Here is a 23,400-nt window from a genome sequence, read left to right as displayed (position 1 = left end):
CCGCACCCAAACGCCTAACCTTGGAGTAATTATTTTTATCAAGTTTACCAGCCTCGAAACACCCCTGGAGCCCGGGCATTGGGCTGCCATCTTTCTGCGTCAGGGTTCACTTTTGTCGTCATTGTCCGATTGTTGTTTTTTTGTTTCTTCTCGCTCGCTCGGTTCTAAGGAACGTGTTAAAAGACGAATGGATTCAATTACACTTTCGCACAGGCAGGCGGAAAGGATCCTTTTTCCAATTTCGGTTCGAATTGGGGACCCCTTGCGGCGGATGCCTTCGGTGTCACGTAAAGTCGTGCGCGCGCTCTTGCAACTTGCTGACAATTAGCCGCCCTTTTCTGGGGGTGAGTTGTTGGAAAAAGGGGGGAGGGCCGAGGAGAGAATTGAAAAGGTAGCTCGCACCCGCATCAAATAACTGGAAAGTTAATTTGAAAATGCTTGCAGCGATGCTACCCTATCCGGCATTTGGTGTGCCGGATGGTTAAGGACGTGCTGCGTTACGCACTTCGACCGTCGAGCTTTCGAGTGTGTGCACCGCATTAAATGACGCAGTGGGGTTTTTATTTTTGTACCGCGATCGTTTTAATCACTTTTCAACGCAATTCGGGGCGGTTCCTTTGTGATTCGAGCTGTTCTGTTCTTGTGTGTTCATTATTTTTTGGTAAACACCTTGTGACTTATTTACCTTGACATGCAATGTGCAATGTAGGCATAAGAACAATGTCAAATTCATTCGACAAATGCGCAATATTGTTTATGCCCTGCCGAGCAGCAGAAGATGATGAGATCATGTCTAATCAAATTAAAGTATGCTTCCCAACAAGACAACGCAAAGCGACCGTATTTCAATCTTCAGTAACGCATTACAAATGAACTTGATTATGCGCAACCTAATGAACGCATTCAATCAACCCTAAATAGATGTAAATATATTTATCAATTTCCAATTAGTTCTGTCAGCATTCACCATTTCTCCCCCCCACCACCCCCAGTGCACGAAACTTGTGCTTCGGGCGCACTGGTTTTCCTTCGCTGACAAACTATAATGTAATGAAAATTTATTCTCTCATTTGTCATCCCCATCAAACACGGGGTTGGTTGGGGGTTGTGTTGCGTAAATCATCCTCGAGAGCCAAATTCACTAACTCCCGGTAAAACCGGTGAAAGGGCGCTGCCCATTTTTTGATTAATAAATTCATTTCCTCCTTCTGCTGGAGCTGGTTGTTTGGTGGACCGCACAAAGGGTTGCGACGGCATAGGAGCTGCGTGGCTAGGGCGAAGGAGGGGTTAGCAAAATTGTTTGCCATTTCGTAGATGATATGTCTGTTCCGGGCAGGATGAAAGCTAAATCAGCGGGAAACACACTACAGACACAAAGGCCATCGAACGTGTTCACGGCCAAGCCCTTTAAGTCGCTATCATCCGTTTCCCGCTAGGGGATCCCGATCTGCTGAAACTGGAATGATTCATGATGTAGACCGAAGGCGGTCGTCTCCGTCGGCTCGCTCTTTGAAGGTGCTATTGTTTTGCCTATTTCGTGCCACGGGCGCAGGGAAGTGTGTATATTCTACCCCAGCAGTCTATCCTTTTGCCTTTAGCAAACCAACTAAACACTCAAGCGTAAGGATTTAGTAGGTCGACAGACGTTTTTCTCCATCGAGGTTGTTCCGTACCGATGGATTTCGACGGCACAAGAAATGTTACAACCAAACGCACGCAACGCCTTTTTCACGGCCCGAACCCGGGGTTCAGCTTTGGCTGAAGCGGAGAATCGGCGAAAAAGAGGTCGAAATTTATGATAGGATTACATCCCGGCAAGATAATGTCTGTAAGCACCTGGATAATTTTTATAAATCGCCATCGATCCATTGCGGGTGGGCGAAGGCTTCACCGCGTGCGTTAAGGTGTACTCCCGAGCTCTCGTGGGTTGTTAGCCAAACTCGAAGCTTTTTCTCCGTAGGCTTTTTGGCTTTGGCGCCAGCAGCCCGATCGATGGGTTACCCCGCGGTGCAGGACCCGAGCGGTGGATCCTGATTGCGGTCGAACATGAATCACGTTAATGGAGGTTTTGGGCATGTTTTAACTGCTTAAACTAGTGTTGGCCAAAAAAAGCAAAAAACCCGTCGTACAAAACGGGGAAAGGTTTTGTAAAAGCTCGCTCGGGCTCTGGCACGCCAAAAGCGCACGCTCTTCGCTATCACTATCACTCACCGCGTGTCGGTGGCAAGAATTGGAAGAATATTGTGCCAGGAGCAGTGCGGTAAATGTTTCTGGTAGCGAGCAAACCCCATTTCTCGCCCTTTTTGTTGTACGAGTCGCAAAACAAAGCATTACGCATTACCGATGAATGCCGCAACTTTTACTCGGGAGATAAACTTGAAGATTAAGGATTAAGGGAGTGGAGTTGTGTTTTTTTTTATTTGTATGCCTTCTTTGGGGGTTTTGTTTCCCGACCTAACAACAGCCGAAAAAAAAGGTGTTGGAAAAATAGAAAAACTTTTCCCATCGATATACAAGCACCGGCAGGCTTGGGGTGAGTTCGCTTAGCGCTCGTTTTCCGGCTTCCGGGCACGTTTCGTGCAGTGTGTTTTATGGTGCTCTTAGTGCGGCAGTAGACGCCCCAACAAGGCTTCGTGACAGCGATTAGCAAAGTTTACGAGTTGGCAGTAGCAAGCCAACCAATGGTCAAAGTTATCGCCCAATCCCCGGCAGTCCTAGCAGTTAGTCATATTTCGACACCGTACAAACGACAACTATTTGGCTTGGTCGAGCGCCACCTAAAATTTGTTGGAACATTCCGGAACTCGCGCCACGATTTCTCAGGTGATGAGCGTGTTTCACGTACCCAGCTAACGTTAGGCTGTGCTGGTTAACATCTATCTTTGCTGAGCCCCACTGGGAGATGAAAACATTTGTCATACCCGTTCGCGGGTGCTTCTTCGCTTGGATACCGCCCGTCTCATGTCATATTTACCGAGATCGTAACGAATGGCTAACTTTCTCCCCAAACAGAACCCACCCACCGTTCGGAAGGTGCCTGCGTAACGTGGGTTTCGGCCATCAGGGCTACAGGTTCAACGCAGGTGGAGGTGATGCTGTCGCTATCGCTTTACACACAAGAAAAAGTTTTTCCCACGGTACGTGAAATGTGAGTGATCTGAACCGTACCGTTGGCAAGTGCCTTCATTGCATGTTAATGAAATGTACGCCCTGTACGCACCGTTGCGCAATGATGAGGTATTTAACATGCGCTTCTGTTTACACTCAAGGACTTGTGTGTGACCTTTGGTTTGGAGCTGGGAGACCCCCCTGTGGTGGGTGGATAACGTGATACAGAACATTCTACGACTACTTCCACTAACGGATACGGATCCTTAACCCCAACTCCGCAACGTACCCGGGTGCTAGAGAGTCGGCATTCATCTTCAAAGTGTACATACACGAAAGTCTTCTTGGGAAACGGTTAAATTGTCAAGCGAAGGTACGGCGCCAGGCGTATATTTTATGCGACTGCTAAAATTACACCTGGGCATGGCAGAGCACACGCACTTGAATAATCTTCAGCATACCGAAGAAGTGTGCACACGCACCACCACCTCAACCGCCAAACCTCGAATCCAACCTCGAAAGTAATGCGTTGAGCCAAGGAACCAGGACGCCGGATGCAATTTTGACATCACACGAAATTCAAAACATTGGTTGTCCCCAATGCTGTGGGACTGTGTGGGATCCCGCAGCGGACTAAATTCATTTCTCCGTGCAAAACAAGCATCGCGCGCGGTTCTCATTTTCCCACGTTGCGAGCACATTTGTCACGAGTACGTGCTCCACACAGTCATGCATATAAATAACACAACCGTACTCGCTTATGAAACATCGTGACCCACACTCGGTGTTGGGTATGTGTTTTGAGTGTTTTCTGAAAGATGCTGACCGAAAGCAAAAAAAAAACAAGAAATGCCCATTACTTGAACAGGGCAAATAGGCAGAGAACTGTGTCTGTGGGTGAAGACGAATTCACGATCCGTCTCGCTGGCATCCGGCAAACGGCAAACTGACGATTGTTATAAATTTGATGCTTATTTTTCTTTTGCAAGCCAACAAACTCTGGCAACCCAGCGTTCCTGGTGCCGCATCTCCACACAACCTGACACGGTCGAAAGTCACGGCCGGGTTCGCAAACGCGTTCGTGCGAAAGATTGGCATTTTTGTCGGTGTTTGCCCAGGCGGCGAAGGATTGAGCGAACCTCCAATCCCTTCTGCTGCTGCTCCGAAACGGACCGGCAGCTTCTAATCAGCGTTGGCGGTGTGTTCCTAATGCGATAAATTGTGGAACGTTGCGGAAATTCTAGCCCCTTTCCCTGCGATCGATATTTGGTTTTTCGTCGGCATTTTGAAGATGATTTCTTGGAGGAGCTTCAGTTTCGTTCAGACGCCAACGTGGAATTCAAATGCAATAGGGTGTGTTTGGCTTTTTTTGTTTTTTGTTTGTTGGTGTGTGCTATTTAATATGGAATACAAGGAATAACTGAAGCGCACATTTGGATATTCGCCGAAGACAAGGCTAATGGGTTTCTACAAACAGGGAGATTTCATTTTCCATGGTTCATGAAATATGGTGATGAACCATGTCGTTCCATGATTTGTGTCGGTGTGAAGCTGTATTAAAATTCAGGATTCGTCAATGTGTCTTTGAAGAGTGTGTTGGAAGAAAATGAAATTTGATTAAATGACAAAGGTTCTGAAAATAAATAACGTCGGCACAAAAGATGCATATGAAATATTACGTCATATTAACCTCTCTTTTTTCCTGGCTTCCTAGCTTTGGATTTCTTTGAATATTGAACGTCTCGCTCGTGGGCAATGATAATATTAATCAGACCTCATTAATATGTTTCGTCCTTTCAAGGTGTCTAATATCCTGTCGCTTTGAATTAGCACTTCGAATAGGATCGAATACACGCTCTATCGGTTTCAATTTTGAATAAAGTTTTGAATAACAATCATCATTTTTAAATCATATAAAATTTAATAAATGATTTTAATGCACATTACAACACATTTAAATAAAAATTTATGCTAAAGGCACCTCAGTGTCAGTATTTGAATGAACGTTTTGTCAATAAGATCGTCGTGATCAGCGGTATAATGAATTATTTATAACAACGTGAAGCTTTATTAATTATATATTATTTTTTGTTTTTAAATGTTTGCTGCTTCCAATCCTGTGTCTTGCATCTTTTAAGTTCAGTTTTCCACTTCAGTTTCTAGAAGTTTCTCTATTACTGGAACATTCTTTCATTCAATTGTTCCATTGTTAGTTTCATGACAAAACGTTTCGAGTTATTTCCAATTCGAAATAGTACCCTGTGTGAGTGGGATAATTCTGCGATACAATTTCACCCTCTTTTTCTCTCTCTTTACTTCGCTCGTATATTTCCTGCACGCCTGCTGAGATGCGGGTGGAAAGCGAATACAAACTTTTCGAAACACTGCACGTCATCACCATGAGCAACAGGAGACCAGCAGGCCATCCACCTCGAGGTAAATCAGCGGACATCGGCAGTATCGTCAACCGTGCAGCCGTGAAGGGTCGACCTGGCACAATGTCCTATGAGAAATGTGAAGAATTCAATTTACAATCATTTCTTCTCGATCGAAACGAAGTCTTTGGTTGGGCGCACGTGCGCCCGGTTCCATTCACCGTAGCCTGATCCATCTTCATCTTCCGTGCCGGAGCGTACCGGTGGTTCCTTTCAGCCGAGCCTTCCACCCAGGGAAAGCAGAGAAAACCGAGGGATGGTTGAAAACTGCTGTCAGTGCTTCATCGGTGGCTAGAAACCCCGCTGAAAGGTACGGGGTACGGTACATTTTCGTTATTATGCATGAACAGGGAATTTGTGGACGCGATGGAATTTCACCCTCTCACGGAGATTGGAACCACCGAACCGAATGTGACCGTTCAGCGTTGTCAGCGACAAACCGTATTGGCAAGCGGTCGTTTGAGAAGATAAGTGATTTTGGAAACTGCAAGGTGAGGCAGTGGACTAGTTGATCGCCGGTGGAACCGGGTTTGCATGCATGTTCATTCCTTTGCCTACTTACGTCCATTGCAATGGGCGTGCTCCTGTGCCGTGTAACTTTGTGTCCGGCGTGTGGCGGTGAAGTATTCACCAAAAATCTCATTCCACACATTAGCACATCGTAAGCAGAAGCATCAATTGTTATTTAAAATGAATGCGGAGCTGGGCTCTGTTATGCATCCGTTATGGGATGCTCCGGAGCCCATCCTGTCTCCCATAGGTCTGCTATGCATTATTCATAATTCTACGCATCGCGCCTCTGGGTCAGATTTCGGGAACTGGAAATTGGACAAGCAATCGGGTTACCGATGGTGATCCGGACTTTCCGCGTTCGTATCACCCGGAAGGTCTCCCCAATACCGGACGGACATGCAACAATCGTATTTTTATGAATTCTTTTTTATCCCCCCTGCTCGAGTACTCGAAGCTTGCCCAGCTGGCTTGTATTGCTGTTGCCGTTAATGGCTTCGTGGTTTGACCGAAGCCACTGCGCGGTGCTATCGTGTAACGGACAAAGTTGGTGTTACGCTGACGGTGAAAGTACCCCCGAAAACTGCCAGCAGCAAACGGTACAAAACGCAAATATTTATGTTCACTTGCCGGTTCCGACCGTGTGCTTCGAGCATTGCATGAATCGGTGTAAGAGCATCCGTACCACACGGCACAATTGGCACAGCATAAGCTGGCCAGACCCCAGACCGGCAGTGGCACTAATACATCGCACAACCTCAGCTCTAGCGGCAAAAACCACACGGGGCTTCCAAAAACGTTCCCCCGAGCGAGCGAGCGGCCAAGTGGTGATGGGATTTGAATATGGCAAGCAATCTTTCTTTCGCACGGCACCAGCAACAACCGCACGGTGCATGCAACTGCAGCCACCGGGGCTGCACTGTGCACAAAACCATAACTGTTGACATGATTATGCAGAAACACCAGACATTCCGAGGGGGGGCCTTGGTTGCCGATCGAACTTTCGGCGACCTGATCCAGAGCTTCGGGTGTTGGTATGCTTAAAACACCAACTGCAGCAGATGCGCTTTCGCATCTACCAAGTGGATCCGTTTTTTTCTCTTCTGCTCGGGTCCACACCAAACTACCAGGACAGAGTTCGACCCAGCTCGTAGTGTTTGTAGAGTCAAGTCACAGTGTATCCACTGGTTGGTGGCATAAAAAGTGAAATAAATATTTCATTAGATACAACCCACGGCATCAGGCATTATCTGTGCAAAAACCTCTTTTGGTGTAAGCTGAGTCCCGTAGGGCAGGCGGCGCAGCTTCCCACAAACTAACTAACACACACTTTTGCTTGGAAAAACCGCTACACACGGTGACGGAACCGCAATCTGGGCGGGGAAAGCTAAAAGCGAAGTCTCGAAAAGCTCACTGTTAAAAGCTGTTTAGGGCGGAAGGTTGTGTGAACGATGCGTTTACTGGCGGATGTACAGACATGCCACAGGCCAAAGAGGACATCGTTTCGATGGAATGTTTAATCCACGCTTTCCCCGGTGCATCTGTTTCGATGATCGAAATGGTGACAAGGTTGCCCTGGAAGCAGTTGACAAGCACTGCGATGGCCAGCTCAAACATTGTTTATGTAAAACCAGGTCATAAATCTGGGAAGGATGTTTCGAGGTTACACATATTTTGCAAAAGATATTCACATCACTTGTGGGATCGATGGTACTTGAGATACCTTCAACATTTTGCAGCATGCATGAGATGGTTGATAATTTTAAAACATGCTTTATTGTTGGCAGGAAAATTAACTTCCACCCGGACGGTGTTGCTAGACAAGTGGAATTTATTTGCGGTTTTGCTGCTCGTGTGTGTTGAACTTCATCACGAGATGACCTTATCGCATGTTTGCCCGATTCTGCTAATCGCACTGGACTGGAACTACCTAGTCGAGATGCTAAACCACATCAACTTTTCACCAACAGCACTAGCCTGGGTGCATCTTTTCAGCATCGTGTAGCTACACGTTTGGTAGGTTTAGTAGCAGCAGTGAACCACCAACTGGACTGGTCACTACTCGTCTCGTCCGGAAGCAGCACAACTGGTCCAGTGGTTAGATTGGGAGTGTCATAAGTCATTTTGAGCAAAAAAAAGTTTTCACACCCCTTATACTCTCTCTCACTTTCTCCCTGCGCACTGAATAAGCACCTAATGACCGTGCTGTCGGATCGACCAACTTTTGCGGAGGTCAACCGTCACCATGTGACCCCATGTCTCGGGAAAAAAGGACCTCGTATGCTCGTGCATGACACTAATTGTGTTACGTTAGTTGGAATGAAATATGTTCCAACCATTCCACAGCCTGTCGTCGGGGAGCACACGAAGGTCGAAGTCGAGTCAAATGGACACTTCCGGAACAGAATGTATGTCGCTTTTTTTCCTCTCTTCCCACTACCTTACCCGACGAAGAACGATTTAAAATCACATGAATCAAATTGTAATACGAAAACGATTGAAATCGGATGCAATTTCATACGGTCAAACATTTGATTGCCTTTTCTGTTGCGTCGCTAGCGTCGATTCGATATTGAAGAAGCACCTTCAACAGCTCTATTTCATTGCATCTAAATGGCTCACCTGAAACGAAATGCAAGCAAACGGAAAAAAAAGATCAAAATCATCAAATTGCAATCGAAGGATCAGCGCGTGTCCACACTGGAGCCGAACAATCAGTCCGCTGCACGTGGCACTTGATTAGCATTAGCAAATCGATAATGAATCGGAACTGCCGACGCCTTTTAGGGTGCAATCATTTGCACCGACTTGCCGTTAAACACCCCACAAACCACTCTCCCCGGCTCGGGTAAGTCCTCGACGCGTCTGGCCAAATCTTAGCGTCCACTTATCGAGTTCACTTTTTGCACCATCGAATCTCAGCCGTACCGTCGGAACAAGGTTCAATTGGATTTTTCTTGCCCCGGAAAAACGTTTCATCCGAAGGGGGAAAACCTTGATTTTCGTCCCGAGAATCGAATTAGTTCCGTTTTCGGGCGGTAGGACAAGAGCACAGCCGGAAATGCTGATTGCTGTGTGTCTGTGTGATGCACTTCGGGCATCCGAGGTTTGTCCTTTTTTTTTTTGTTCCTTTTGTTGGCATACCCGGCAATTCGCACAACAAAAACGAGAGCTGAAAACACACGAAACCTACGCTGGAAGACAACATAGCACGAGGAGGAGGAAAAAAATCATGCCATCGTTTTCTAAATTCAAACCCGAAAAACTCGATTAAAAGATAGCTTTCCACATGCAAAACTCGGCCCGGAAAACTAATGAGTGGACAGCGGACAACGAGAAGATGAGGATGTTCAAGTGCGTCCCGGTGCGAAAGGCAAAGAAATAAAAAAAAAACCAACTGCTAACGAATCGACCTTGTCCGGTGTCCGGGATCCGGGGTGTAGAATGAAAAGCCATAATTACGCTGTACCACATAAGACAAATGTCTCCTATCGAAGGGCTTTCCTTTTTTTTGGTTTTTTGTCCCCAAAACTTCACACAAAGCCCTTTCCGGGTTGATGGGTTGAGAAACGAGAACTTTTTAATTTGATTTCTATCTTGCCTGTGTCACTCAACCGTACGGGGCCGGCGGGTGTGGTTTCGGGATCTCGAACCATTTAGAGTGCCTTTGGCCCCGGAAAGACGTTGCCGTGCCCCAATTGATCTCCTGCGCTTAGCAGCAATAAGTGATGGCTAGTTTTCCGGTTTGTTTCGCGCTCAAAAGCTTAACCGTACGCGGTGGCGCTCCTAAGCTGTTTGAAAAATGAATGGCAACGTGCGGTACGTCCGACAAAACGCCAATCAGTTCGCAGACGATTATCACTAATCCACCCGAAACGAGCGGGATCTGCTTATCTCGTACGGTTGGTACGGGATTTTTCGCTGATGCGTTCGCTTTCCCACAACTCGTTTCCTTCCAACCCTGGAAGAAGCGACGCCTCGGGCTTTGCAGTAAAGCTTCGTTAAGCGATCACTCACTTTCTGGGAGACCTCAGATGGCTTTAAAAACCGTTGTACCCGCACAAATAACAACCCAATAAAACCGCTAACCTCCTGGCAGGTCGTTTCGTAGGTGCGCCCTGCGCCCTGCTGCAGGGGGAAAATCGGGAAAATTAAATTAATGATCCCTCCGGCAATGGAATTTCGCTTCACAATTTGTCCCGCCCGGGCCCTTAACTGTGCAGATTACTCAATAGAGTGGGTGTTTCGGTGCGGCTGAAAATAGAAAGCCACTACGTGACTGAAGTACCTCAACCTTTTGCGAAAGGAAAGCGAGACCGTTTTCGTTTGCTTTCTTCGGGAGTTTGCTCGGTTGTCAATGCCAGCGGTGCGTGGCGATTGGGATTGGGACTCCCCGCGGGGAAAAGCGCGGGCTGACTGACAGACACAATCACTTGCTGGTGGCTTTTCCGTGGAAAAGCCGTTTTTCAAAACCACGCTGACTACGTGTGACAACGATGACGCTGATGTTCGAGTGACAGAAAGGCACTTTCCACCTCGCGCTTATGTGGGGCGAAGGAACTTAAACATAGAAATGAAGCATTTGGATGACTAAAGACGTGTGAGACTAACGCCCGGGCTCCTGTTGATGACGGGTTGAGTGCGAGAACGTGTACAAGGAACACATTGCTCATTAGATGCCTGCACACACAAAATCAACCCTTGGCAAACATCAAACTCCGCTGCCTCGCTTCAACCAATGCATCACAGGATCACCTTTCTCTCACACTCTCTCTTGTTCTTCCCATCTCTTTCTCACACACCTTTAAACCTTTCCGCAATGCCATAAAGTCATTAGCCAGGACGAAAGATGAGCCTAGCGCGAGCGAGTGGGGTTGGGAGATTACCTTTCGGCTTTTGGCGAACGCCTCCACAGCGGCGTCACGGCCACTGGGCTGACAGAGGACACCACGACGGCACCTTTCGGCGTAAGGTGTAAGACTTTGCCGCGTACGACCTTTTGCGGCGCACATCATGTGCAGTGGCATAGGGCTTAGATCGCAAATCCGACATAATGCCATCAGACAACATGCGGTTTTTTGGTAGATTCAATTTCGCGGAAGCTGATTACCGGAGACGCTCGAAACGCTCCGTGTGTTGTCATCATGGGTATGTGAACGGTTGTGCAAATTCCCTCCATCCCGTCGCGGCTTTTTGTCGCACGGGCCGCGCCCACAACACGGGCATGTGTCGTAAACAATATTTTATTGTTTCACGAAACGATCGCACGCTTGGGTTGGGATTGTCTCGCACCGGTCGCAAAAATTACGTCCTGTCAGCAAGACTTTTCCACGCCCGAGGGGGGTGCGGGTGGGTCGCACCGTATCGTTGACTTCCGGCAAACCGGCAAGCGATGGCGCACCGGAAGATGATGAGATCTAAAGTCAATTCGATGGAAAGATACAATGATGAGATGCGACCCATAAGTGTGCTTTTTTTTTGTTTCATCTGCGGTATGGTAAAGTGGTGAGTTGTGATGATATGTGACGCTTGTCGCATCCATTAATGACGTATTTTGCATATTGAGGGGATCAAGTTGCGGTACAGCGGTTATGATAAAGGGATAGCTTGAACGCACTCAAGAAGAAAGTCGTGCTCGTGACATCTAGATTCAATCAAGTGTGTTAAATCCGGAAGTAGGCCAAGACTACTGACATTGAAACAAGGCATTCCGCATACACTTTTCGAACTTCCCATCCCTGAGGCGCACCATCTTATTCGAGCCGTCTTATCTAGGATGCCCTTTCCCATCCCAGCAACGAAACCGTGTAATGATGAAGTGGAGTAAAGAAACCGATCCACTTCAAGGTTGCTTTGTGTTGCTTTTCATCACGTAGCAACCGTTTCGCACGGCAGAAGCACGTATCCACGAGCCAAATCTGCGCCTCGGTACACTGTTACCAATTGACAAGTGACAACATCGATAAGCGTGACTTTTACCAATCACAACAACAATCACCAGCAGAATGATGAACTTTTTGCCCATCTTCTCTCCACCCTGGAACGCTGCAAAGCCGGAACGTTCTTCATCTTATCACGCGCCAAGGTTTTACCACCCGGCAAGGGCGTTATGGAGCCGCTACTGACTGGTGGTAATCTTAATGAAACGATCGAGATGATAAATTCTCCACAATTCCTTCTCGCTCGCTCGCGTTCCCCAGGTGGAAAGTGAAGTCACACAAAAAGACATTGATCTGCACTGGGATTTAGCGCACACACTGGCAGCTGGTTCACGCCCGTGAAGATGATAGCTTCATCAATCTCGACACTCGCACTACGCGACCAAAGCGTGCCGTTAGCGCACAGCTCACACAAAAAAATGAAAAGAATTGCCACCGACGCCATGACGTCCAAAGGCCCTTGTTGGGTTGTTGTCGCCGCCTTGTCAACTTTGTTTGCGGCCAAAACAAGAACATGTTTACCAGTGGAAACACATTGACAAATCGCTGCGAGGCGTATGGAACGTTACGATGGGATATTTGGCGCAGAACACACGGTGGTGAATTTTCGCCATCATAACGAAAAAAAAAACAAGCTTTCACATATCACACATATACAACACCCTAAAACATGCGCGAACGCACAAGGGCACGGGCGAAAATCAAGACCCTTCGCGCGAGGGTGCGATGGGCGCAGGTGGGTTCTATTTGATAAGGATTACCGATGACAAACTGAGTTTCAATGAGCGCAGATAGGCAAACGATTTCGCGGATGGCCGAAGTATGACGCGGTGCGAGGGCACATGCCACATCAGATCGATATTTGACAGCAGCCGCATTGTTTGCGGTTGGGCCAAAGTCTACATGGATGTTGCCACCACGCCGGTGGTGGATGATACTCGTGGAAATTAAACTGTCAGTAGCTTCCGGAAAGTGTTAAGCTGCTCAGTGCTCTTTCTCCTATTGGCTAGCTTATCTTATCATCAGGAATTAATTAAATTCCTGCCGTTGATAACATTCAAATCGTAGTGTACGAAGTTGCCTAATGATGATTGTTATTTACTTTCCCGTAAAGGGTATTTGCTGGGAGCTGATGGTTATGTATTACTATTATTTAGTTTCACAAACTATTATTTTGTGATAAAAATTTCCCCAAAGAGTGTTCCTAGTGAGAAAAATAGTAGTTGTATTTGTTTCATAATTTTATTTAAAAAAACAATATTTCGAGATGAATTTTCTTCAAGGATTTCTATAAGTGAGTTTGAAGTTAAATTCATTCCAGAGAATCTACAGGAATTGTTGGAATTAAATTAATAGAGAACTATCTATTACTGTCCCAATAGAGTCTTGGATGAGTTTTTAAATGAAAGGACTTCCATTCCTGAGAGATAGTTTAACATCTTCGTTTGAGACTTCCCCATTGGACAAGCCACTCGTGTGATTGTATATTCCAAGTTCTTATCAGTGATGAATTTAAAGTTCCACCATTTCCTGAAGTTTAAATCACAACAAAAAATATGTTTACTCCTGAAATATATCTCCTCAAGTGTAACACACACTCAACCACACACACAAAAAAAAAAACACATAATCCAATAACGAAAGCACAATGAAACATCGATCGTGATAAGACGCAGTGTGTGCCCGGGAACATCATTCCCAAGCCATGTGCACGTTCTTTATCTTTCCGACCGGCAACCACTCGCTGCGCCGCTACTGCTTTGCGTAGGAATATTTTAGTCACGCTCGAAAACACTCTCGCTTGCTGTGTGCTTCAGCCCGGACTCGCCTGGACTCGCCTTGATTATGACACAGTCCGTTGGCAGGCGATGATTTATATTCGTCACGCGACACGATAGCAGCCACAATGCCATCCACATACAGGGGGAAAAAATGCGAGAAAACAAGAAAACCAAACGAAGGGTAAAGTTTGAAGCTTGCCCTGCGCACACCGAAATCTGTTATTCACGGTCAGTTTGCAGATAGTGAAAATCACAAGCGACAGTTTCCGATCCATAAATTTAATCCTTCCACCAATGGTCCGGTTTCAGCCCCCTTCCAACCCAACCCAACGGCCGGTAATGGATGGAAATCTCGGCACGCAGCTTCTTAAAAGCTGGCCAGTCGGTGTCCTGCCCCGTTTGCGCACGGTGTTACTTCAGCTGTTGGAACAGCGCTGCGAACGCGTGGGTACGAAGGATATACGCTGCTAATGGATAGTCATTTTGAATGCAACGGGATGAATTATTTCTTTCGGTATGTACGGGAACCTGCACAAACAGAGTGGAAAAACAGTAACAGGGAAAATCGCTCGCACACAGACACTCACACACACGCCACCCATCTTCAATATCTTCAGCACGGCTTATGCACGCAATTACTTCAAACGCGTTCCGGATGAACGGTCGACAGCTCGCCGGGCGGACGTGTTCACAAAAGCTTCAGTTCGCTTCGGATCCTTACGTCGGGGCTAATCCGGTACACTGAAGCACACAGCCTACCCATTTCACGAGGCACCGCGAAAGATGCGCAGCATACAGCACGGCAAAAGAAACGAAACGATCATGGGTAAATGCCTTCGCTTCGTCGCTGATGCACTATCATGCATCTTGCCTGTCTGTCAACCAGCGCCACAGCCAACCAACCGCCGGAAAGAATGTGTGCCGGATTGGTTCTGCTGCGAAGGTTTGGTGGAGCTGTTTTTTTTTTTTTTTTTGCTGCTACTCGCTCCTTATAAATCGTTCCACTTTCCACGTGGATTGAGGGAAGTTGCGCTAAAAGCTGACAATCATCCTTACGGCATTCGAGCCAATAGCACTGCGAGCCAAGGAAGATGCGGTGAGGGGGAAAAAAAACGACACCCGGCTCAGCTTAAGCCGAGTGAAAAATTGTTGAAAAAGATTCTGCCTTACGCGTCGCACAGTGTTACTTCAGGCTTATGGTAGACTCAACAGCTACCCGTTAGCTCTTCTTCGAGAGAGAACAGCTTCGATTGCCTTACACAACAGGAGAAAAAAAAACCGCTACCTTACTGCAGTAGCTCGCACTCGATGTGATAGCCCCAAAGTACGAAACGCTGTGGAATATGTAAACAACAAAAGAATGCAAAACCATTCACCAAACGCTGGCGATACGGAGCGAGAAAAACGGACCAAAGACCAGTGGCAATGAAAATTAACGACGTGTCGAATATTCGTGATATCCCGGATGTGAAAGGCCGCCTTTTCGCTGCCGTTGCCGAACGGTTCCAGCCTGGTATGCGGCCCAATTGCTCGTACGGGGTTGCATATAATGCATAGTAAATGAAGTTTTCGTCGTCCGTGGGCGCGTTGCGCATGATGATGATGCTGGTGCAGGCCGTGCCAGTGAACCTAAAAGAAAGTGAACATGCACAACAACATCCGAACGAACGAAAAAAAAACGTGCTGAACCTTTGGTTGGTTCAACACGTCCGCAACGCGCCTGTATCAGTATGCGTTGCCTGCAAAACCAATAAATTTGACATTCCATGGATAATGACGTTCATTACGGTGGAATGAGAATGCACAATGAAAGAGTTCCTGTGGACAAGGTGGGTGGGTGCGAAAGTGGGCGGGGGGGGGGGGGGGGGCGATATTGGTGGGAGGGAGAGAAGATGCCATTATGTGATTTCAGCCATTAAACCACTTCCTGTTTTCTTTGCAATGTGCTGCGACGCGTACAGAGAGATCAGTTCACACGGTTCAGTGATGAGGCTTAAAGCAATATGATCGCTTCACCTTCACAAGATGCTTAGTGACGTTAACTGGGGGGAGTGCGAAGGGGTGGATGCTTCGAGTGGCTCCACACAAAAACATTCCTCACATATATCTCTTCCGCTTCGGTAAATATGACTATCAATATCATAAATAACCTTGAGTTCTGCCTGCAGACTGACTGGATGGAAAGCGAGCAAGCTTTCCAGGGAACGTTTAAGAAATTTGTGTTCCCATACGGGCGAATGAAGCGACATGCCGCCTTTAGCTTTTCCACAAACCGGTAATCAACGGAGCGTCAAGATTCCGTGTGCACTCGTAAAGAACATCGTTAGAATGGTTTTGAACGAGTGAGCCTTTGCCCGGGTGATTAGAGTTCACGAAAGTGGAAAACCTCGCCGGCCCCGCTCAGTTCACTCACTGCACATCACTATGTTATGCCTTGCTCAACCACTTTCCTTTACTACACTTTTTTTTCTGAAACACGACGACAGAAGCACGATGAAATGTGAGACATTAATTTCATCAGAAGATCTTTCTCGACAAACATATGATACGCTTCGGGGAAGATGAAAGTTCCACACCGAGGCCGCTAGATCAAAGAAGGAAAAACTGTGCTTTTACCAGCCTTGCGGAGAGCAAGTGCAGGGATTTTAATGCAGTAGGAATGTGAAGCGGAGCGCAAGCTGAAGAGAAAGATGCCGAACCTGCCAGGAAAAGGTAACATTCCAATCTGGTATGCATTCCTAAACGTTCTTTAAAGGGGGGGGGGGGGGGGGGGGTCTACCGTATACCCGCACTCGTTCCGGGCATGAATAATTAATGACGACAGGCTTTGGACGGGTCGTTTTGCGATCGGGTAGACAAGTGCCCCCGGGGGTTGGCATTGAAAAACAGACACTATCCTAGAGCATCGTTCTCTTCATCATAATTGAATCTAGAATTCATCGCTCTTCATTGCCCGGGTTGCTTTCCATGCATGCTTTCCATGCTTCTGCCATGCACGAGAGTGGTTTTTGCAGTAAAAAGGCTGGCTTTGCGTTGAAATTGGCACTCTAATCTAATGCTACTCCTCAACATGTAATGGTTGTGTATTTATTGTATTTTCTGCCATTAAACAAATGCTTACAGTGCGTATGGCTCGAGCACCCAGCAATTGATCAACTTTAATCCGATTTACTTCCTATCGGCGCGGATACATAAAACAGTTGAAAGTTTGACAACTTCCTGTCCTGTTCGGTGCCTCCGCAATTTGCTAATGGAAAGCATTTAAATTCTATTAATAGCATAAAGAAACTCGCTCACGAACATTCTGGTAGCATCACGAAACTAGCCGCCTGTCGTCGGTCAGGCAAAAGGTGCAGAAATAATCCACCACAGAAGAAACGCTCTTGATTTTACGTTTAAAAAACTGTTGAGACTACTTTGGTGAAGTTTTGCTCTCTTACTGCTGTCGCACTGTTTATTCTTCTGCTCGGAAAAGATGCTTTCCATATTTCGCTTTTTTTTTGCGTCTCTTTTTCCTAGCCTTTCATTCACTTTGAGGAGTTGTTGGTTTTTGTTGAAATGAAACGGCGTTGAAGCGGTTATATGTTTTCTTCTCTTCGCGTCAACTTCAACACAGCACACTAAGCTACTGCGTGAACCGATCCGGACAGTTTGTGTTTATATCACGCAGGGTGCAAAGAAAAAAAAACACAAATCCCCCTCGAGAGGTGCAAACCCTCGTCCGTACAATTTATCGGTTGCCCAGCGTCCGACCTAATGCTTTCGGGCGCTCCGAATCAGGGAGGGGGTGTGCGTGAAGGCTGTCCTGGGCAGCAATATTGTTGTACTTTTTACTACTCAACCAGGCAACCAGGCGTCTGGCAAAATGGATGGAACCAGTTCTTCAACCGCGTAGCTCGTCAAAATGGATGTACCGAACGGCGCTTTTGAGCGTGGCATTAAGCGGGGGAGGAAAAAATAAACTTAACGTAAACACTCACCTAACGGAGTGGATAGTGGGGTAATTGGGTGCGGTGCACAACACTCGCCAAAGCTACAGCGCATAAAACACACCGACACTCAACAGATGCCAACACCCGCGCCTAGCTGTGTAATATAATCCTACGATCGAACCAGCCGGTAGGCTTGAAGAAAGCAAAAGCTACATTTTTACTCCCAAGAAAAAGCAAGAGAAAAAGAAGCTTCACTCTCAATTTCATTAGGAAAGTTTTACGTTAAATTTCTTTGCACCAACCATGTTTTGGTATCGTTGAAGTGAAATCAACACCACCGCTGTGTGTGTGAGAATGCCAAACTCCGGCCACTATACATCCGCCATCCTTGTACCTGGCAACATCCGGCCCAGGAAAAGACAAGAAAAGCAATCAAGAAAAACCAATTATTCGCAAATGAAATCATTTTAATCTGTTTGCTTATTAGCGGAATGTTTTGGGGTTGGGAGCCATTTTCTGGCTTTTTGCGTGCGTGTTTGCGTGAAACGAAAGTGGGCGGCGATGGCTGCCGTTCGTTGCTTGCCGAATGGGCAGGGAAATCAAAGTTTACCAAGATGCGATGGTCTTCTGGGTTGGTGCTGGTATGAAGATTAATATGGAAGCGGTTGGTGTGCCGATGTGCCTTTGGCTCTCGATGCCGATGCCGGCATGGCAAGATATTTCATTTTTCATCTCACCTACAACTGTTGCGGCCCCAGCAACCAGCAATGGCCAATGGCAAGGGCATTTGGGATGCTTGGCGCGTTGATGGAACGGAAGCACGCCAAGCTGGATGGGGGGTTGGGATAATTGTTTTAATTATTCCCTTTCGAAGCTCTCCAGCCCGACACTGGTCAGTTTGTGGCGCTTCGTTTTACAACACTTTGTCAGTGCTGGTTGCCGGCGAAGATGAGCAGGATCAGTTACGAAACGTTTACGCGAAGTAAACTAACCAACGCGATAACGTACAATTTATGTGGATCGAAAGCATAACCTGCTACAAGCTGAAAATGTGCAATTTGTACAGTCTCCACAGTCTGAAAGAAAGAAACAACAACGATAATTCCCCTCCCAGAGGATAGTTGTATTCAGTTTGTTTCGGAAAACTCTGGCACCCGCACCGCTCACGGTTCCCGGTTTGCGTGACCGTTGGGTGACCTTTGCCCCCAAAAAACACCGATCCGCACTTCCCTGCTTGACAAGGGTAACACCGTGCTCGAACCCTCCGTAAGACGACATCCAACGCCACCAGAAACGGTTACCTAATGGCATCGTGACAGCGAGACGAGGGTTGATTTTCCATCCCGCATTTCGGACGGGTGCGATTTTTCGACCCTACCGTGTGCTTTACGGTGAAAGTATGACGGGAGTACATGAGTGCAAAAATTAGCCGCACCCCGGCACAATCAATCATACAGAAAATTGAGGTCGAAGAATGCAAAATAATGCGGGCGAACCGTACCGCGCATTGAGCAAACTGCTCTCGCTGCCAATGTGCTTCCATATCGTACGTATGATTAGCAAGATTTTTGCTGTTGTTGTCGTTGTTGCTGGTCGCCACAACATGAAAGCATGAAGGGAGAAATTGCAAACATGATGTAAGCGGCCACCGATAGTTGGTTAGCAGCTGGCAGGCTCGGGTTCAAACCGATTCTCATGGATCACCGATTTATGGTATTGTGGGCGCTGAACGACCAGGCGCCTCCATCGTTGATAAACGACGCAAAAGAGCCTACAGTGAATTGGCAATTTTGATCCCCCGAAGCTAGTACTTATGGCTTTGTATTGGATGAGTGTAGTGTTTCTGGAAGGGTAGGCAGCATTCGGTGGGTTTCCTGATTGACTCAGCTGCTTAGACACAATCTTGAGTTGCTGCTGCTTGGGCGGTTGGTTGGGCTCGAAAAGCTTTCAGGCAGTCTCTCAAGGACCCGATGGAAGATGATTGTCGGTTTCAATTTTGGTCAATTAATAAAGAAAGTTATTAAACATGTTTTATTATGTTTGAAGGTTCGAAAGAAATTATGGTCTATAGCAGTTTATTTACAGGGTTTTCGAGTTTAAGTTTCAAAGTATAGCGGTTAATGTGGAAAATTTTCCATTTTTTTCCAAAGGCAAAATTATTGCTTTGTCAGGCCAAAACAGTTTTAGAAAGAAACAATTTCCGCTTCAAAAGTCCCAACATTTTTTTTCGAACTCTACTGAAAACCCCTGCATTTGCCTACAATTTCCCTTTTTTGTTTTGATTAAGGTGAAAGATATCCACTTATTGCCGTGCTCGAAGCTGCCATCATGTAACTTAATAATAAGTTTCCGTAATCAGTTACGAAGCCGTACATACGATGGATGACAAATAACGCACAGTTCGCCAGCATCATACTGTCCCATTCTTTTCGGCACGGCTTATTTCCGTCCTCCGAACAGCAACCGACTACCGGCTCCTGCTAACTGTGGCATTGAAAAAAGTGATTATTCACGCTTTTCCCCGGGAAACGGTTACGGTCTACCGAGTTTGCAAGTAGCTTTATCAAGATGAAAGCAATCCCACGCAACACCAACGCTACCATTCTCCATTTCCATCTTCCTTTTTCGATCCGGACGGAACGAGTTGCCTTAGGTTCGGTTGCGGTTCATTCAACATTAACACTTCTGACCGGAAGCGGATTCTGTGTTTGCTCGTTGGCTTCCCCCCTTTTTTTTGTTGCTTCGTACTGGCTGGCGGCAGCAGTCTGGTTGTGGCAATATTTTTATTAACCTGCCTTCTCGCTTCATTCGTGAGTCGCTTTTGTTGGATGATTAATTATCCGTTTTGTGGGGCTGCGAAGATTTCCCCGGGAAAATCTCGGGCAAATGGCGATGTGTGGCACTGCCTTGCTGCCGGCCAACTGGTTCGATACCGCCAACCCAGCGAGAAACCGTCGCTGTAGCCGTACACCACGATGACAACCCGAATTTCGGGGTGTTATTTTTCTGCCTTCGAAAGGATAATGATACCGTCCAGATGGGAATGTTTCACTTCCGATCGATGGGCGGCAACGGACATCGTTTCTTAATGCGTCATCTGGAACCAGATACGGCGGGGTGTTACTTGCTGTGGCGTATCAGTTTATTTCCAGCTGAGCCTTGTTGTGTAAGCGGCAGCAATAAAACTGAAGAAACTAATGAATTTTATCCTCGCTTGTTGATGACCTAAGCTGCGTGCTTAATATTACCCGATAGAAACGGGGACAGCTATATAAACTGTTTTATTTCGCTATAGATTGTTGCATACTAATGTATTTTGAACCTTTCGTATGGAACAACCTTTAGCCCCAAAAAAAAAACCTTCACCCGGTTACCTTTTTACTGCGCCCGCATAATGTTTTCTAAGCTGTATGTTTAAGCAGTTTGGTGATTAGCTTAACGCAATCACTACGGATGAATGTCACTTTTTAGGGATGTTTCCCGGCTGCGAGGCTATGTTTTACATCGTTTTTATTTACCGGTTTGACTGTGGTTGACGCGCAATTCATGAATAAACCAAGAAACGTCAAAACTGTCACAGCAAAAAAGCATAAAAACGAGACATTTCCATCTAACTAGATTCAATCGAATCCAATAGAGAAAAAAATCCCTCAATCTAAGCCACCCGTGCAATGCAATTTACACGCCGAACTCTGTTTAAAGATCAACCCGACGGAAACATAACCTTCCTCGAAGCAATTTCCCGTGTCGTCTGTCCCCAGCCTGGGCAAGAAAGCGAAGATGGAACCGAAAACTCACGGCCCACCACCCGTCACCCGGCACCGGTACGTGCGTTTTCTGCTCCAGCCCTGTCCAGACGATGTGCCGCTAGAGCAGTGTGAAGGCTTTCTCGCGCTCATGTATGCCTACGATTGGCGAAAGCTTGTGGCAGCTTGCGTCCCTTTCAATCACGCTCCCGAACGTCGACATAAACGGGTGACGACGACATATTGAAGCGGTAAGCGGCGATATATTTTCCCCGAATGCGCTATGGTTACGCCAGCTTATGGTTTCGCATTTTGCTACAAAACAGTGTTTGTCCTTGCTGGGTTGAAACCATTTCGCTGGCAAAGCCGTTAGCCCCGCAGCGATTAAATTGAACTGTATGTTTGTGTGTGCGTGGGTGGGTGTGCGAAACAACAAAATGGAAGGACACAATCACAAGAAAGCAGACATGTGACGGACGGTGGATTTGCAATTCGTTGGAAAAATAATCATCCGCGCAAGGCGTGCGCTTTTCGACGTATAGGCCATCGAAGATGCTGCTTTTGTTTTCTATTTGTAGTCATTGGAAGTAAAAAAAAAATAAAACAAAGAGGCACTTTCTTAAATGGAAATCGAACAAGCACTCCAATTTCGAGTGGGCGAAAGAAAACACGAAATTTTTCGAATAGATATGGCGATCGTGATAGCGAATGGAACATATGGCCACACACGGTGGAGAGCAATTTCCAAACTCCATTAAATTCATTCGTTTTGTGGAAATTCCCTTTACTCTGATTGCTAAAAATCGAGACAAAAAAAAAGAAAATTTGCATGATGTCATCGTCCAAAATCGCTAATACGATTAAACGCTTCCACTTTGTTTATTCGGCGCACACGAGGTGCGCTTGCGTCGAATCTCTTCCCGGTCTGGCTTACCTAAATAAGTGCTGTTTGTTAGTACCCAGAATATTTTCAGTGGATCCACCATAACGCCGATCAGTTGCAGTATCACTAGTCAAAACCACAAATCGTACTCAATGCACATGGTTTGCCTCGGTGCAACTATTCGGCTATTGGACCGCCCGGGATAGATGCACTTCTATCACTGTTTCACAATTGGATCGCTTTTTGTTACTCCTTTCCACTGACTGTCACACTGCGCACTGACACTCACCACGACCGACACACTCAAGCACTCCAGCGGTCGAATAATTTGCTAGAGATAACGAAGGAAAATTATCAAATTCAATTACACTCCAGTTTTAATGGGTATCTAAAAATGGAAAGGAAATGAACATCAGCCAACGAACGAACACCACACACTTATACGAAAGGCGCAATGGTATACACACACACACACACGCCCACATACACTTCGTTTATTGCATTTTGCCCACACACATAGGAGGCAAAACTTTGGCAAATGCTGTCTGCGAAGCATCCTGGTTCCGGAAGGAGTTCCGGTAGTGCGCCACCAACACGCAAGGAATTTCACCACCGAATTGTGTCGTCGCCGTGCGAAGGAATATTGAGTGTCGGTCGGTATGCAAAGAATCGCTTTCCTTCCTTCGCAACGCAAACACACACATTGCACCTATCGTCGCACACTCTCGCACACCACACTCGGTATAGTTTGCTTCCGTGGATGCGTTTCCGGTGTGGATGGTTGATTATGGTGGAAAGCGCGTTGGGCAAAATGACGGAGAGAAAATTGAGGAGATCTTACTCAAACACACTGGAATTATGGTTGCGCTAATGCAGTTATAATTGAACAACTTTCCCCATGATGGGTTGAGGCGGAGTGGAGCGGGAGGGCGGAGTTGAAAGGTGGTTGATAATATGCGCTCTTATCATCATCCCACCAGCCAGCCGGAAAAAAATTCCCCCCACTCTTCGCCCCCAGTGGAGCACACCATTTTTCATTGGTGTGTTTTTTGTTGATGCCTCCAAG

At 46.6% G+C, this 23,400-nt stretch overlaps 1 protein-coding gene across 1 annotated transcript in view; it reads right to left on the bottom strand.

The window, feature by feature from the left end:
* The window catches only part of LOC128305703 (neural-cadherin-like), a 113,581-nt gene extending 91,144 nt beyond the window's left edge, over nucleotides 1-22,437 (bottom strand). The window contains exon 1 of the mRNA XM_053043283.1: nucleotides 22,386-22,437. Within this exon, the coding sequence (XP_052899243.1) occupies nucleotides 22,386-22,437 (52 nt within the window). The remainder of the gene's footprint in view (nucleotides 1-22,385) is intronic.
* Nucleotides 22,438-23,400: the final 963 nt, after the last annotated feature.

The sequence above is a fragment of the Anopheles moucheti genome, chromosome 3 (assembly GCF_943734755.1).
Source record: "Anopheles moucheti chromosome 3, idAnoMoucSN_F20_07, whole genome shotgun sequence".
In the NCBI taxonomy this organism is placed as follows: Eukaryota; Metazoa; Arthropoda; class Insecta; order Diptera; family Culicidae; genus Anopheles; species Anopheles moucheti.
The sequence above is the reverse complement of the archived record's forward strand: the minus strand, read 5'-3'. Positions and strand labels throughout refer to the sequence as shown.